Source organism: Falco rusticolus, chromosome 2 (genome assembly GCF_015220075.1).
Source record: "Falco rusticolus isolate bFalRus1 chromosome 2, bFalRus1.pri, whole genome shotgun sequence".
Taxonomy (NCBI): Eukaryota; Metazoa; Chordata; class Aves; order Falconiformes; family Falconidae; genus Falco; species Falco rusticolus.
In genome coordinates this window covers 113,512,063-113,528,866 of record NC_051188.1, presented here as the reverse complement: position 1 = coordinate 113,528,866, position 16,804 = coordinate 113,512,063, and the positions used below count along the sequence as shown (strand labels likewise).

The following is a 16,804-nucleotide window of genomic DNA, read 5'->3' as shown; positions in this document are numbered from 1 at the left end:
GGTGTTAAACTGGGACTGGGTTCAGGCTGGGTTGGCCTCTTTCTGCTCCTTTCCCCGCCCCCCCCCCCCCCCCCAGCACTGTGAAATCCCAATGGAGGCTTTTAAAAGTAGGACATTCCCCAGGAGAACTTTTTGCAACGCTTCATCAGTTCTCTCCAGGCAAGAGCGTCTTCTGGAGGAGCTCTCCCCAGAGGGCAGCAGCCTCCAAAGTGGGACACCACCTCCCTGCTATGGTGACAGGGCTCCCAGGGGACTCTCTGGGCTGCTGGTGGCTGGCCAGAGCCATGGGCTCCTGCAGAGCCGGCTCGTTCCCCAGCCAGCAGCCCTCTCCTCCTTCCCTGCAGGGCAGCTTGCTGGGGTTTTGTATGGGGCTTGTTGTTTTGTTTTTTGGGGGAGGGCAGTGGGTATCTTCGACTGCAGTTAAACATTGCCATTCCCAGGACTTGGTAATAGCAGCTCCCAGGTGGGAAGTAAACTCCTGCTGTTGTTCTTGCTGCCTACACGGGAAGATGATGTAAGGAATCTGAGACAGAGCATCTTTCCATCGCAGCATTTTTAGATACAGATTGCGAAGTGCCGGTAACCTCTGCCTGATGATTAGGAAACAGAAGGGAGGGAGCCAAGTGGCTTCACCATGGCAGCGAGTCAGCAGAAAAGCTGTGAATCACGTCACTGCCTCGGTCCTCCTGCTCTGATGACTGCTTTCCCTTCCCCCAAATATTTGTATAAACGTGCTTACCGCATGCCCAGCTTGAGGAGACTGATTGCCTGCTTGATGGTGTGTGGAAAACTCCTGCCATATACATCAGCCTGTAGAGCTCCTAGCCGTGCCGTAGCCTGCTGTGGCTGTAAGGTGTGTCTGACCTGGCCGCCCCCCCAGCCCAGAGGAGCAAGTTTTGAGGACCAGAGACTGCCACAGGTATCCTGAGACAATGCCTGTTCCCGCAAAGGAGTGGGGACATTTTCCTCAGCCGGGGAATTAGTGCAGAGGGACCTTGATGCAGGAGGACAGTCCGTGATGTGGGGTGTCCAGTATGTGTGTGGGCTTGCTGTGGACACCTGCCACCTGTGCCAGCCTCTCCACCCTAACAGGGCACCTGAAGTCCCCCATGTCCTGGCCAGGCTCCAGCATGAGTCTCACCCATCTAACACCCTCCAGCAGAGACATCAGGATGCCCTCAGTGGTGCAGGAGAGCGTGTCTGTGCCATCGGAGAGCTGACGTCTTCTGTCCCGGCACTGCTTGCCCGAGCATCGCTGCAGAGTTCAGCGCCTGCACATGTTCTTCACACAGGTTGCTTGGCTTCACGGGGGCTGGGGGACCAGGCTGGCTTAAAAGAAATGGGAGGGTTGTAACCGTGACTTGTTGCCAGTGTAAATTGAAAGCCTTAATAGCATATGTAAAGCCAATTACAGCACCTCAAGGTATGATACCCTCTTTACTGGCACCCTCCAGGGAGCCAGGAGACACTGTGGCAACAGGATTATGGTTTGCAGATGATATGCACGATAACTTCACCTAGACATATGCACCTGTTCCCCTCACTAAGCAGATGTTCGTGAGGCTGTTAAGAGAACATCACCCCCTTGACAGCGCAGCAGAAAATGCCGTGTAGCTCTGCCTGTTCACATCACTGCATCCACCACCTCTGCTGCTTGACAGCCCTGCCCTGGCACACTGGAAGCCCAGCCCCTGGGGCAGACGGGATCAACTCAGCGTTGGAAGGCTGAGCCCTTTGCTGGCTCTCTGCCCAGGCAAATCCCCAAGCCAGGAAAGGGAGTTTCCCCTGTGTCAGGAGGGTGAGGTTTGGCTGGCTCGGTGCCTGGGCTGTCAGTCTTCTTGCAATCTCACTCATGCACCAGCAGCATTTCCATGTCGTGGCAGGCATCTTTAAACATGACCTGGCAAGCTGCATGGGGCATAGAGAGACCCACTTTGTGCTGGAGTAGGCTCACCACCAGGAGGGAAGGAGATGGACTCCCAGGGGTTGTATTGCAGTGTTACCATCACCCTGGACCACTAGCTTCAGGATATTTCCCTCCCCACCCCACCCCTACCCCCCTTTCTTTTTTTAAATCATTTTTTCCAAATGTAAAATGAGTCTTTTGGATTAGTTTTCATACCTGATGGTCATCCCTGTGGGAGAGCAGGAGTGCAAAGCTGCCCCACAAAGCTTCCCGTGCCTTAACCAGACTGTGGGCAGAGATCTCTCCTCTGCCTGAGCAAGCAAACCCCCCTGCAGCCCGAAGGTGAAGCTGCCCCAGGGTGACCTGTGTGCCACAGTGTTTCCAACTCAGCAGTTTTCAGCCTGTGGTCTGCAAAAGCCGTGAATTATTTCCATAGGATCTGCAAAAGGTAACGAAGAGGTAGGTGTGCATTTACTACACAGGAGCCAGCGCACCTGGATGGGGAAGCATTTGGCGTTCAGAGATTGGAAAAAACTGAGAATGTCCTCTTTTAATTCTGTGGGAGGGAAACAAAACCTGCGCTTGCATCTTCCGTGGTGTGCCTCTGTTAGGAAAATAAGTCGTGTTAGTTGAGAAGTGCATTGGCAGGGGTGTCATTACCTATCACTGATACCTCTAATCTAGACAAAACTTAGCGCACCATGTTACAAACCTGCACAAGTGCAAGCCTAGCAAAGGGAAGACCTGTAATTCCCTGCCGGGCCCTGCTGCTCCGGCTGGTAGCAGTGGTAGAAACGATCATCTCATCAAGATTTGGGGGACTGTGCACGCGTGGGCAAACTCCTGAACTGCAGTGGCTGCCAGGGAGGGCTTGGAGGGCTGGGGTGCGTGCGTGGAATTTAAGATCTCGGTTTTGCCACTTAATCAGATTTCTTCCTCGTCACCCTCACAAAAGACGATGTCTTCCCAAGTGTTGAACAGAAGCGGGGAGAGCTGCACAGAGGCCACCTGAGAGCCCTGGATGACCTCAGGGGTCCGTGCTCTTCGTACATAGTGAGAATTGCCACGATTATGGTCTGGGAACAAGCCCTGGCTGCTTCAGTAAAATACATCTGTCATGTACGAGGTGCAGGTCTGTTGTTTCAAACACCAGGCTTAAAATTACTCCATGCTTGTCCTCCTTTTCATCTTCTGGAGGTGCCACGATGTGGGAAGAGCGCTGGGAGGAACGCTTGCATCTCAGCAGCTCTGCTCTGTGTGTACCCTGGCTTTGTCTCTGTGTGTGTGTTGATACTGAGCAACCCCACCACACGCAGCCTGTGTATATACTGCATTTTAATAGATATAGGGCTACTGACTTAACATACACAGTTGCTATAGTAACAGAGGTTTCCTTAGTAACGGTTGCAGAAAATAATCTAGTACCAATTAAAAATAAACTGTTTGGAAAGGGGGCTGGGGGAGAAAGGAAGCTGCTGAGAATCACCTTCCCCTTTATTGGTTCATCTCCCAGGGACTTGGAAGATTGATTAATGCTTGAAATAACCTTTCTCAACCGACGGTGAGCCAAAAAGGTGGGATGAGTGTGAGTGCGGTGGATAAGGCTGCTACCCTTGAGCGAAACAAAGGGGAAGGAGTGTCTTTGGGGTATGGCAGAAATACAACAGGGTGATGCTAAATCTCTCCATTAGGTTCAAGTCCCCAGGGAGGAAAAACAGGGGACTGCTTTCCTCCTTCCCTCCCTCCACTGTCTTCCTTCGATACCAGTAACACAGCCCTTGAGTCTTTATTAGCATACTGATTAAAACCACAGGCAATCCAGGCTCCAGGATGCCTATCTCGGATGCTGTGTTAGAGCAGAAAGCGTTGCTGTGGTGGGGGTCCCTCCCTCCCATTTGAAGTTGTTTGCCTGTGCCCGTCCTCTCCCTTGGTGCCATCGCTCATCGCCTGTGCTTGCGCCGACAGGCATCTGAGTCGCGGGCACCCAGGGGAAGCTGGAAGTGAAGCAGCGTGATGCGAAGCGAGGAGCCCGTGCCTCTGCGAGAGAGGGGAAACGATGTTGTTTCCCTGCAAACACAGGATGCGTGGGATGGGTTTCCAGGGTGCGGATGGGCACAGCTCCCCTGGCAGCCTTCAGTGGCTCATGCCTGCAGTGTCACACTTCTGCTGTGCCGTTTGTGCCCAGGGCGCTCACCAGGTTTCGTGAAGAGATTTACCAGTTGTCAGCAGAATCCTTTCACCTGGCAGCGAGACGGCACGGCCCTGTCAGAGGGGAGCTGCCGTGGGGGGAGAGGCGAAGGAGGGGAGCTGGTGGCAGAGCTGCTGGGAGCAGCGGTGTGTCCAGCTGGGAGCTGCTCCTCTCCTTGGGGCTGTAGCCGGCAGGGCCGCAGGGCACGCCAAGCGCAAGTGTCACAGGAGGGCGCTTGGTGTCCTCCCCTGCAGACAGCCATGCCCTGCGTCGTGGCTTGGCGTACACGCAGCAGGGGCTTGATCTCCTGCACCTGCAGGGAGACAGGAATCAGAAACCTCTCTCCGTGCAGTGACAAGAGCAAATGACACCGCTGTGTCATCCCTGCCACTGTGTGACCGCTTAGCTACCTGCGTGGGAACCGCAGCTGTGCTTGGGAAGCCGAGGGAGGTGACGTGCCTGTGGCTTGTCCCAGGCTGTTCCATCCATGGTGGACCTGGAGCCAGATCTCCCGGCTGCTGGAGCAGAGCTTGCTCCCGACTGATCCCTTCCAGTCTGGCGCTTTCTTCTTTTCCAGTTGTGCCATTTGCTCACGTAGCTGTTGTCTGTGGGTTACGTGTCATCGAGACTGCTGGCATGTGACAGCAGTAGAATCTCGTGTAATTCAGTCTTCCTGGAAATGGTTTTCTCTGGAACTGGTCAGCAGCTGATTGCCCCGAGGTGCAAGCAGTATGATTTCACTGTGAAAAAACCCACTGAGTTTGGGTGTAGTCTTCATGCTAGGTTTGGTGCCTTAGATCACGGTGGATTAGGAAAGGACAACTTTGAAAGGGCAAAGTTTGAAAAAACAGCCTCTTGCTGAGGGACACGGTGGGAGGATCCAGAAGTAGAGCAGGCCTTGAAAAGAGGGAGAAGATTTTGTAGGAGAACTTCTAAATGCCTTTATCCTAAAGGTCAGTGCAAGTGAGATCCAGGCAAGAGCAGCTATGCCTGCAGCTGGGGGAGGACCCTCTGGTCCTCCCCAAAACCAGATGAGTTCCTTTCTTTTCTGTGTTAATGACCCACCCCTCCTCATCCTTCTTGGTTCCTCCGTTGCAGTGACCAAGCTACAGGTGAGCAAGTCGAAGCGGAGCATCACTCTGGTGGAGAACCGGCCCATCCCCCTCAACTGCTCAGTGAAATCCCAGACCAGCCCCGACTCGCACTTTGCTGTGCTGTGGTACGTCCACAAGCCCTCTGACGCCGACGGCAAGCTCATCCTGAAGACCACCCACAGCTCAGCCTTCGAGTACGGCACCTACGCGGAGGAGGAGGGGTTGCGGGGCCGGCTGCAGTTCGAGCGCTCGGCGTCGGGGGGTCTCTTCAGCCTGACGGTCCAGCGGGCAGAGGTCCGAGACAGCGGCAGCTACTACTGCCACGTGGAGGAGTGGCTGCTCAGCCCCAACCATGCCTGGTACAAGCTGGCGGAGGAGGTGTCGGGGCGGACGGAGGTCACCGTCAAGCAGCCAGGTACCGCGTGCCGTGCCAGCGAGGTCCTCTTGGCATTGGCTCTTGTGCATGGCTCATGAGCTCGCTGAGCTTTTCTGGGGCAACGGGGAGCCTCTGGTCTCCTTTCCACTACAGATTTGTCACCCCCCTCCTTGCATCTTTGTGCCTGCACATCCCTGCACAGAGGGACATTTTCCCCCTTTGATGTGACCCTCCTGCATTTAGGCTGCACTGGTGTGCCTTTCAGTATTCCCACAGGAAGGTTGTCCATCCCCCACAACCTAGAGGGCCGCTGTATCCAGCCAGGTTTCTTTATCTTCAAGAGCATCACGTAGCAATAGTGTCGACTAGCGACCTACTGAGAGAGAGCGGGTGTGTGCCTGCCTGGGAAAGCATTTGCATGTTTTGCACAGTTTTAATTTTACTCTGTGCCTGTATCCTGGCAGGCGTAGGGAGCCTTGTCTCTTTTCTCTCTGCCGCTGTGCACACGAGATGTGAGTAAGGAGTGTAATGAGATGGGGAGCTGGCTGCCAGGAAAGGAGAAATGTGCTCTGCTGGTGGTTTCCGTGGCAGCAGACATCACTGGTAAAGGTGGGCTGATGGAGGAGCTAAAGATGGCCCCCACAAGCTGGGGACGGAGCCCTCATTTTGTACACAGTGGGGAGGCCCGGAGGCAAGCACCATCTCAGAGAGCAGCCTGGACCCCATGTGTGCTGCTGAGGCAGAGCATCAGTACTTTACAAGGAAGCCTGCCATGTCCCCGCTTGCTCCGGGTGCTTGTTCCTGGAAGATAGAAATCCTTCAGGCAGGAGGGATGCGCCTGGATAGCAGGGCCGGACTAGGATGCCTAATGCCTGGTCTCTGTCTCTGGATTTGGCTGCTTAGACACAAGCTCTGTGGGTGGGGGTACCAGAGGGATACTGAGTACGGTCCCAGTGCGGCATTGCTTGGTCGGGCAGGAGGCACAGCAGGCCACAGCGTGCCACTGGCTGCTGGTCCCAGCTCCTTGGTTTAGTCTGCAAAGTCCCAAGATGGCTGTGGGGCAGTCAGGGAGCAGGGAGCTGTGATCTGCCCCCTTCCTTGCATCGCCCACCTTGCTCTGGGAAGTACGGTGCCTATTGCTTGCTGCAGCGGCCGTGCCAGGGAAGTCCAGACTGTGCCCCTGAAAAGTCATGAAGGAATCAGGAACGCACGACACGTCATTTCACATAAAAGAGCTGATTGCAGTCACCCACCCACCCCCACCCCGAGTATCAATGAAATCGTGGAGCAAAAACCAGGGACATTCCCAAGGCAGCAAAATACTGTGTGTGACTTTGCCCTCATGCCACTTCTCGTTTTGCAGTGGTGCTTCCCTGTATTCAGCTGTCCGTTCTCCGCCTTGCTTTTTCCCCTTTTCCCGCAACAGGAGGGCTTACTGGCCAGGGGTGTGTGACTGGGCTACTGCCCTGTCCCAGGAAGAAGTTGAGGAAAGGTTGAGGTGTCACCTCCCTTAATAAGGTGTCTGTGCACTTAGGACACCCCCCCCCCCAGATCCTACTGGGAGATAGTGGGTTGCCAGTTCCCTGTGCTGAACAGGGCATTGTTGGTGGCTAGCCTGAAATTTTCAGAAGCTCCTAAAAAACACAAGTCCCGTTTTTCTTTCCTCCTCTCTCCCCCAGTCCCTCGGGGGTTTTTTCCTCCCTTTCCTCATTTCTTTCATCCCACCCCGGGATTGTGGCCACGTGAGAAGGGCTTGTGGAGGGAGAAAGGACCATTGCAACCCTCCATCACCTTGCATTTCTAACGGCCTTTTCTCATAGATAACCGCCTGCAGGTGAACCAGACCCACAAGAACATCACAGTGCTGGAGAACCAGTGGGTGACCTTGGAGTGCCTGGTCAGCAGCCGGACCAGCCCCTCGTCCCAGCTCTCGGTGGAGTGGTACGTCTGGCGGCCAGGTCATCCGGAGAAGGAGGTGGTGGCCCGGCTGAGCCGGCAGAGCACCCTGCGCTACGGGGACCTGGTGATGCTGGGTGACCTGCGGAGCCGGCTGCACCTGGAGAGCCCGTCCCCAGGTCTCTACCTCCTCTCCATCCAAAACGCCACTGTGCGGGACAGCGGGGCCTACAACTGCCGCGTGGAGGAGTGGCTCCTCGACCCCAGCGACCGCTGGTACAAGCGGGCAGAGGACCTTTCCGGACTCATCACCCTCACCGTCAAGCAGCCAGGTGAGGAGGATCTCGTGCCAACAGCTTTGAGCAGCACTCTGCCCTCTTGGACCAAACACACGGTCACCATCTGTCTGTCATTGACAGCGAGTCCAGGCAGAGGGCAGGACCGCTGTGCTGCAGACCCTGCTGATGCTTTCTCGCGTATCTTCTTGGGTGCGCCCTTGCTTTTCTGGAAGGAGCACAGAGCAAGTCCTGCAAACACAGCTAGATGGGCTTGGGCTTTGGGGGTTTGTCACCACTGCGTCTGCAAATGTATTTTTTCACAGCACTTTCAGCAGATTCAATAGGATGGGCTTCTGATTTTACTCACAATTCCATTGAGAATGAGATGGGAGAAGCTCCCTGTGCGCCCCACGTGTGTGCCCCAGGGGCAAGGTCCTTGCATAAAAAGAGGGTGGCAGAGGAGGTTGAGACCCTTGCCTGGTGTCCAGAAAGTTTTTCATGCTTCTGCTCCTTGTTGTGCAGGTGAAGAAGCAGATGCAGAACATGCAGCTCTGAGGGTTCATCTTCAGTTGGGATGGGGGCTCAGGCTTCTTGCTGGGGCAGGAGTTGGCTGTGAGGAGCCTGCCTCTGTATGGACAAGGGGTACTTCTGGGCTTCCTGGCCACCCTCTTGCCAGTGATACCGATTCAGGTGGATCCTGCTGCCTAACACCACTGTTTTGGCTGTTCCCAGACACAGGGAGGCAGATATTGGGGATCCAGGTGCTTCTCATTCTTTCCAGGATCTAGTGGGGAAAAAAGTGCTACAGAAGTTCAAACCAGGGAGGAAACTCCAATTTTGGAGAGTTGTGAAGAAAACAGAACAGAACATTTCAGTTGGAAGGGGCCTGCAATGATCACCTAGTCCAGCTGCCTGACCACTTCAGGGTGACCAGAAGCTAAAGCACATTACTAATGGCATTGACCAAAACTCTGACAGGCTTGGGGCATTGAGTGCCTCTCTAGGAAGCCTGTTCCAGTGTTTGACCACCCTCTCGGTAGAGAAAGGCTTCCTAATGCTCAGCCTCAATCTCCCCAGCACAGCTTTGAACCATTCTCTTTGAACCCGTCCTGTTGCTGGATCCCAGGGAGAAGAGATCAGCATCTCCCTCTCCACATCCCCTCCTGGGGAAGCTGTAGAGTGGTGAGGTTGCCCCCTCAGCCTCCTATTCTCCAAAATGCACAAACCCCATGTCCTTAGCTGCCCCTCGTAGGACATTCCTTCCAGCCCTTTCACCAGCTTTGTTGCCCTCCTCTGGATGCATTCAAGGACCTTCTGACATTGTGGTGCCCAGAACTGCACACAGCGCTCGAGTGAGGTGCACCAACGCCGAGTACAGTGGGACAGTCACCCCTTTTGACCGGCTGGTTACGCTGTGTTTGCTGCACCCCAGGATGCAGTTTGCCCCCGGGGCTGCCGGGGCATTGCTGACTCGTACTGAGCCCATTTTATACTTGTGCCTGGTGTTACTCCATCCTAGGTGTGGTATCTAGCATTTGGACTCGTGAAATTTCATCCCATTAATCAAAACCCAGTGCCCAGTCTATCTAGATCCCTCTGCGAGGCCTCTTCTCCCTCAAGAAAGTCAGTAGTACCTCCCAGTTTGTTACCATCAGCAAACTTGCTAATGGTGTGTTCAACTCCTGCGTCCAGATCTTTGATAAATATATGGAACAGAACTGGCCCTGGAATCGAACGCTGAGGGACACCGCTGGTGACCGGTTGCCAGCCAGCTGTAGCCTGGCTGAGGGACACTGCTGATGACTGGTGGCCAGCCAGCTGTAGCCCCATTCACTTACAACCCTTTGAGCCCTGCCCTTCAGCCATTCTTCACCCAGCACACCGTGAACCTGCTCATCCCACAGTGGGAAGGATACTGTGAGGGACAGTAGCAAAAGCCTTACTAAAATCCAGAAAAACTATATCCAGCACCTCCCCTTCACCTACTGGGTGAGTGACCTTATCATAGGACGATATTTAATTTAATATCCTAATTTGTTAAACAGGGCTTTCCCTTTGTGAACACATGTTGACAGCGCCGGATCATTGCATTGGTCTTAAAATGCCTTTCAGTAGTACCCTCCATAATCTCCATATAGTACCCTCCAGTATAATCTCCATCATTTTTCCAGGAGCTGAGGTTAGGCTAACAGGACTGTAGTTTCCTGGATCTTCCCTCCAGCCCTTCCTGTAAACGGGAACAACACTGACTAGCCTCCAGTCAGCAGGGACCTCCCCTGACTCCCAAAGCCTTTGGATGATGATCTAGAGGGATCCTGCCATAACATCCCCTAGCTCCTTCAGTATTCTGGGATGAATCCCGTCAGGCCCCATGGATTTGAGAACTTTCAGCTGATACAGCTGGTCCCTTACAATCTCAGTGTCCACAAATGGAAAGTCGCTGTTCCCACACCCGTGATCTCCGACTCGGGGAACGGGGCAACCCAAGGTCTATCAGTATTATTAAAGACCGATGCTAAAAAAGCATTGAATGCCTCTGCTTTTTCTTCATCCCTAATAGTCAGGTGACGCTCTTCAACAAGGATCATAGTCCAGTGCTTTTTTCAGACCTCTTCTTGCTATTAACATACTTTAAAAAGCCTTTCTTGTTAGCTGACACAACACTGGCCAGTTTCAGCTCTAGCTGAGCTTTGACCTTCCGTGTCTTTTCTCTGCGTGTACAAACCACAGCTTTGTAACCTTCCTGCAAAGCCTGAGATCATGCAATTTCTTTTTTCCTCATGAGCTCCATGAGGAGCTCCCTGTTCAGCCAAGCTGCATTTCTGCCCCGCTTGCCAGACGTACAATGCAGTGGAATTGCTGCTCCTGTGCTTCTAAAAGGTGGTTCTTAATGACTGACCAGCACTTGAGGACTTTTAAGCCGTCAAAAGCAGATTCCCATGGTACTCTGCTTTATTCTTATATTATTTATATTTGTTATTTTTAACAACAGATAAGCTGCAAGGACAATTTACCTTGGAAAATACGGATTCCCTAGTTTTTGAGGTATATGTCTTCAAGATTAAATGCCTGTCTTAAGGGCTGTAAGTCAAATAACAGTTACGGTCCTTATTTGCTGGGTTTTTTCCAGCATGTAAAGCAGCCACTCTGCAAGCCCTGCTGTGGTGCTTTATGCATGCCCGTTCCAGCAAAGGGTAAGAGTCTGGAAAGGTTTTAGTCATCATTCCTGGCGGAGGAGATTGGTCCTGCAAAGGAGGAGCTGTCTCCGGGGACAGCACAGCCCCTATCCGCCAGGTCCTTGCTTGGGAAGGCTTGAGCAGAGACCCTCCCCGGGCAATCCCTGTTCTCCGCGTGCCTGCACGGTTGGGAGTGGCAGCTCTTCATGCAGGCTGAGAATTGCCAGCCCTGATGGAGGGGGGAATGGACAGCAGGGAAATCCCTGAGGCTCATTTTGATTTACAGAGGGATGTGGAGTGGGAAGAAGCGAGTGCACTAATTCAAGATATATTTTTTTTCTAAAAGTGCTTTTTTGTTTGTTTTTCTTTCGCAGCAGCCAGTACTTCACAAAATGACTAAACTTGCTTGTGACTCATGCCTCATTAGTGAGGATCTCCTCATGTTTCAAGACTATAATCATGAGCAAAGGGGGGAAAAAAACTCTCGGCACCTTCAGACAGCAGTTCTCCTCTTTCTGCTTGACCTGCTGAGGTGGGGAAGGCTTTGTGTTGGTTTTGACAAGCCATTTCCTTCCCTTCCTCTTTTTTACCTCAGTAGTCTCCAAAATACCAGTATTTACCACCTTCCTGTTTCTGCTGAGGAGTCTTCCCAGGGAAGATGTGAGCTGAAAACACTCATCTTGCCTACAGCCTGAAGAGCTCCGGTTTTAACGGAGAAACTCCTTATGGAACCATTTTAAAAGTGTCGGGCAGGTGCTGTAATGAGAAGCCCCGTGGGGCACAGCAGCCCCGCGGCTGATGGGAGCTGGGGGACAGCAGCCCCATCCAGCAGCACCACCTGGGCTCTGGGCAGGGGAGGGCTTGCCCAGCCGTCTTCACTGGAGGAGAAGGCACCTCTCTCTGGTGAGCTGTCGGCTTACCCCTCCCGCTCAGCTCCCGTGTCGGAAAGGGCTTTTTAATCTTTAAATGAAAGCTTAGATCTGGACTGATTGCGATCCCTGGAGTATGTGTTCCCTGGCAAGATGACTAAACCAAATGTTAATTGCTCTTGAAGTCAGCCTTTAATCAACTCATCTTGAGTTCTGGCCACTGTATCTCAGTTAGATAAAAACATCTCTTTAGCCTTGCACCAAGCGCTAGAGAAAAAATCATGAGAGAGGGAGACTTCTGGAAGCATCCTTGCTGTGTCTGTGCTGAGGACATCTCCATGGAGGAACCTCTTACCTAAACAACTTCCTGAATCGCTGGAAAAAATCCTCTTCTCTTCTGTCATACTGATTTTCAAGTCCTTTGAGCACTCTCAAAAAATTAGCATGGAGTGCAATGCTCTTTGCACCAGTAGCTGGGGAGCAGCACTACATTGCTCCTCAGCACACACACCAAACCTCAGTGTTTCCTGACGTGTTCTTGTAGCGTGTCTGGATGAGTCGCAGCAGCTTTCTCCTCTTGCACACACGCCCATTAGTTGGTGTGAAGGTCTGCGTGGGCAGGGTGGTACAGCGCGGCGCTTGCAGCCCGCTCCCGTTTGACCCTGCGCCAGGCGGGGTGCGGTGCGGTGAGGATGCTGCACCTGTGGGGTTGACCACAGAGGTGCCTGTGGGACTCAGCAGGCTGCATCAAGCCTTTGGGTTTTGCTTGGATTGCACCCAGCACCGGAGTCACGACAGTTTGTGCCAGGGCAGGGTGGCTTTGACAATAGCATTTTGCTCAGCGCTCACCTCTCCCTGTTGTTATCTCAGATCCCACCTTGCAGGTGGACACAGCCACTGCCAACCTCACGGTGCAGGAGAAGGAATCCTTCCCACTGGACTGCAGCATCCTGTCCCGCTCCAGCCCGGAGTCCTATTTTGCAGTGACATGGTACAACCTGCGGGCCAAAGAGGCAGGCGGCCACGTGGAGGAGGGCACAGCGGAGGAGGAGGAGGAGGAGAGGGAAGCGGTGCTGAGTGTGGGCCCCGATGCCATCTTCAGCCCCGAGGCCGGTCGCTGGGAGGGCCGTCTGCGCTTCCAGAGACTCTCGGCCGTGCTGTTTCGGCTGACAGTGCTGCAGGCTGGCGGTGCCGACACGGGGAACTACTCATGCCGTGTGGAAGAGTGGCTGGCGGACCCCAACGGCGTGTGGTACCGGCTGGCAGAGGAGGAGTCGGGGATGGTCGCCGTTCACGTGCAGGATGCAGGTGAGAAGAGGCAACGACCCTCTTGCGGACATGACCCCGACATCCCCCGCATCTTTGGTTCAACCAAAATAAAAAGGTCAGGGAGCGAATGGGACTGGGTCTTGCCTGCACCTGGGCAAGTCTGTGGTGCTGGTGCTTTTCCAGTTGGCTTAATGGCTCGTAATCCAGCTCTTGCTCGGGCTTAAGCATCCACACTGCACTTAGCTCTGTGCTGGGGCTGCCTGCCCCACAGCACTTACCGCCTGGCGCGTCTCGAGTCAGTGAGGGCAGACATTGCCCCCCACTGGGGTTTAACCCTTGCCTTTGGAAACACCCTGGAAGCTGGCTTAGCTCTGCACAAGGGTCTCATCCAAGCAGCTCTTGAAGCCATTGGATGGTTTACAGGCTCCAGAGAGAACTGGGGTCATGAGAGTTTTGTGAGCCCTTAAGGGAGGTACCCTGGGGTGCTGCCTCTTGTGTACCACCACTGAAAGGGAATCGATTCTTTGTGAGGCTCTCCGCTTCATAAGATCACATAAAATCGGCATCAGGGAGGACTCTTTCTAGCACTCAGGAAACTCTTGGGGGGGATAAAGCCAAAACATGTCCTGCAATAACTTTCTTCTGATGCTCTGTTTTCCAGTATTGCTATTTTTCTCACAGCCCTAGCTCCTGCATTGACACAAAGTAACAAGCATCTGGGTTTTTTACATTTCTAAAGAAGTTTTTAGGCCCTGTGTTGCAGAGAAGCCATGAAATGTGACTGTCCTCTGTCTCTTTCCAGGCTCCACCCTGCAGTCTGTCATCTGCTCCAACGACGCCCTCTTCTACTTTGTGTTCTTCTACCCCTTCCCCATATTCGGCATCTTGATCATCACCATCCTCCTGGTGCGGTTCAAGAGCCGGAACTCCAGCAAGAACTCGGAGGGCAAGAACGGGGTCCCCTTGCTGTGGATCAAAGAGCCCCATCTCAACTACTCTCCCACTTGCCTAGAGCCGCCGGTCCTCAGCATCCACCCAGGAACCATAGACTAAAGAGGCAGAGGCACCCGGGGGGACATGCAGCGAGAGAGAGAGAGAGAAGCAGAGACACACCGGGAACCCTAAGGAACAGAGTGGGTTTTGTTGTTCTTGTTTCATTTGTTTCAGTGTCTGTGCTCCGACGTGGCGGCTGAGCTCTGTGGAGCACCCAGCCAGCGGGGACGGGAAGGTCCGAGGCTTCCTCCAGCACCTGTGGGAATGCACCCCCTTGCCCCGACAGACGGAGGGGAGGGTCCCTGCGCTTGCTGTACATAGCAGCTGTTCCTCTTGGATTAAGTTTGCTCCCATTAGTTGCTGTCTTTTGGGCCATTACTTTTTTGTTGTTTCTTTTTTGGTCGCTCAAGGAACTGTAAGCTTCCCCTGCCCTCCATACAGTGAGGAGTGCCCAGGGGGCATTTGGTCCTGGGATGATCTCTTTGGAAGTAAATGTATATGTTTTCCAAAACAGACTGGTTTTCCTCCTCAGACTCGGTGCCACAGTGAAGGTCTTCTCCCAAGGTGCGCTGAGCTAGCTCCTCCTTCTTCCAAAACAAAGCCAGGTCCACCTCCAGAGGGGTTAGCTGGGCTGTCAGGAGGTCCATCTTAAAGACTGGCTGTAGCCTCAGCATCTTCTTGCCTCCATCTTACTGTTCTCTCAGGAGGGAGCGGTTCACCTTTTGGGAGCGTTCCCACATCTTGGAGAGACTGAATATTCAGCGCGCTTGCGGTCAGGACAAAAGCAACTTAGTTTGTCTCCAGGAACTGAAGAGGGGAATGGAAGGAGGACACCTGAAAGCTCTGACTTCGTGGGTAGCAAAGAGGGTCCTCGTACAGTCCAGCTTACCAGAGTCGCGCTCCTCCCTGGTGTCCAGGCCACCACCTCTGCTGAGGCAGGTGCCCTCTGTGCCCCAGTCGTCTGGGGACGGGTGGCTGGATCCAGTCTCTGAAGACTTCAACATGACCAAAGTAATGACTTTAGGAAGGGGGAAAGGAGAAGCTCCACAGGCTGGGGTTCACGGCCCCTGGGTGGTTCAGCCAAGGACCCCAGCTGCAGCCATGGCACGCAGTGGGGATGTGCAATTAATCACCACGTGTCACGAGTGTGCCTGCGGCTTGCACTCCCTGCTGCCGCGCGCTTGAGCAAGGCAAGGAGCCTGCACCACATCGGCACCCTCTGAGAGAAATTTTTCCCTGCGTGTGTGCGTGCATCTGCCGCTTTTCATTTCTGGGGCTTTAGGAGGAGAAACCGTTTCTCCATCAGCTCCCCCTCCTGGCAAAGTCACCTGCCCTTGTCCGAGGCAGCCACTGTGGCAGGAAATGCTGTTCTTTCTGTGAAAGATATGGCTCTCATGAACCAAACCAGGGCTCTCGCCACGTGGGGCACCTGAGCTCCCGTACCCCGTAATGCCAAGTACCCCTGCCCTGTCCTGTGGAGGAAACCGCCTCCTCCCCCATACGCCCTAAGCGTGATGTCTGGCGGAAGAAAATGTTTGCCAAAAATGGCCTTTTGTTGTCTTCCTTGATGTCTTCCTGGCACATCCAGCCATTTATTTTTCGCAGCGTGGCTGAGGCCAACCAGGGCAGATGGGCGCAGCCACAAGAACCACCCCTGCCTCACGGGTGAGAGGTGCCATACCCACAGCCGTTGTCCTCTTCAGGAGGGTCGGACTGCTCCTTGTGAAGAGAAGGGGACCTCAGCAGATGCTCTGTAGCACTAGTCGGTTAGACCCTGATGCCTTGATGTTTCAGAGGTGGTGAAGCCTCAGGTGTGAGATCTGCACTGCGCATCCTCTTTCCTGACTGGGAGAGGACCCGTGTGGCCACAGACCACCCTGTGCTGGGCTGTTCAAGGTCGGACACCTCTGCTCCTCCACCAGAAAGGCATTGGTTTCTTCTTCTGCTGGGAAGCCCAAATTTCACTTGTCCCTCTGCAAAATCTGCCTCCTTGAGATGTTAACTGCTTACTGGCCCCAGCATATGTGTAATATCCCACTCATATATATATATATATATATATATATATATATATTGAAGTATCGCACACCCGCACACTTGTCTTCCCTTTCTGGATAAGGCGTCTGCAAAGAGAGGAGTGGGATTATAAGTGAATGGAAATGAAGAACCGAGGCGCAAACAGCAGCAGCTGCAGCCAGTGGGTGATGTTTCATAAATGTAGTATCTCCTGTATATACTGCTCCGGGGCAGGAACTGCAACTCATTTCAGCTTTAAAGGAAGAAGACAAAATGAAGTCAGCAGGAGCTGTTCTTCCCTGAGAGCACTGCGCTGCACCTGAGCCATGCTCCTTCTCGCCAGCCTGCCTGCCCTGGAGCAGGGCTCTCCTGGAGGGCTGTCCCGTGGCCCCATCCCCCTGGCTGGAACAGGTCCCTTCCCAGCCCTGCGGTTCCTGCACTGAGCCCAGGTTTTCCTGGGAAGCGGCTCCCATGGCGGTCCCTGAATGTACCTTGCCGGTGACATTTCTCCATTGCTCTGGCAGTGTGTTGCCCAGTCTCAAACTTCTCTGTTTTTGTAAGGCAGACTCTTCCTGTAACAAGTTTTAACACGAAGCTTTTCAAACCACTCTCTCTGCTGTAACTTTCTGTAATGAACCTGAGAAGAAAGAGAGATACCCTATCCATGCATGATGTGGAAAAATGTTTGGGATTTTTAAAAAAAAAAAACAAACAAAAAACCAACAACAAAAACTTTGTACTAT

General features: G+C 53.5%; 1 protein-coding gene across 2 annotated transcripts in view; it reads left to right on the top strand.

Moving 5' to 3' along the window:
• Window positions 1-16,804, top strand: part of IGSF3 (immunoglobulin superfamily member 3) — a 71,623-nt gene extending 54,819 nt beyond the window's left edge. For both annotated transcript variants that reach the window (XM_037378030.1, XM_037378029.1), the window contains 4 exons: window positions 5,193-5,603; window positions 7,385-7,792; window positions 12,654-13,091; window positions 13,855-16,804. In XM_037378030.1, the coding sequence (XP_037233927.1) occupies window positions 5,193-5,603; window positions 7,385-7,792; window positions 12,654-13,091; window positions 13,855-14,105 (1,508 nt within the window). In that variant the 3' untranslated portion in view covers window positions 14,106-16,804. The remainder of the gene's footprint in view (window positions 1-5,192; window positions 5,604-7,384; window positions 7,793-12,653; window positions 13,092-13,854) is intronic.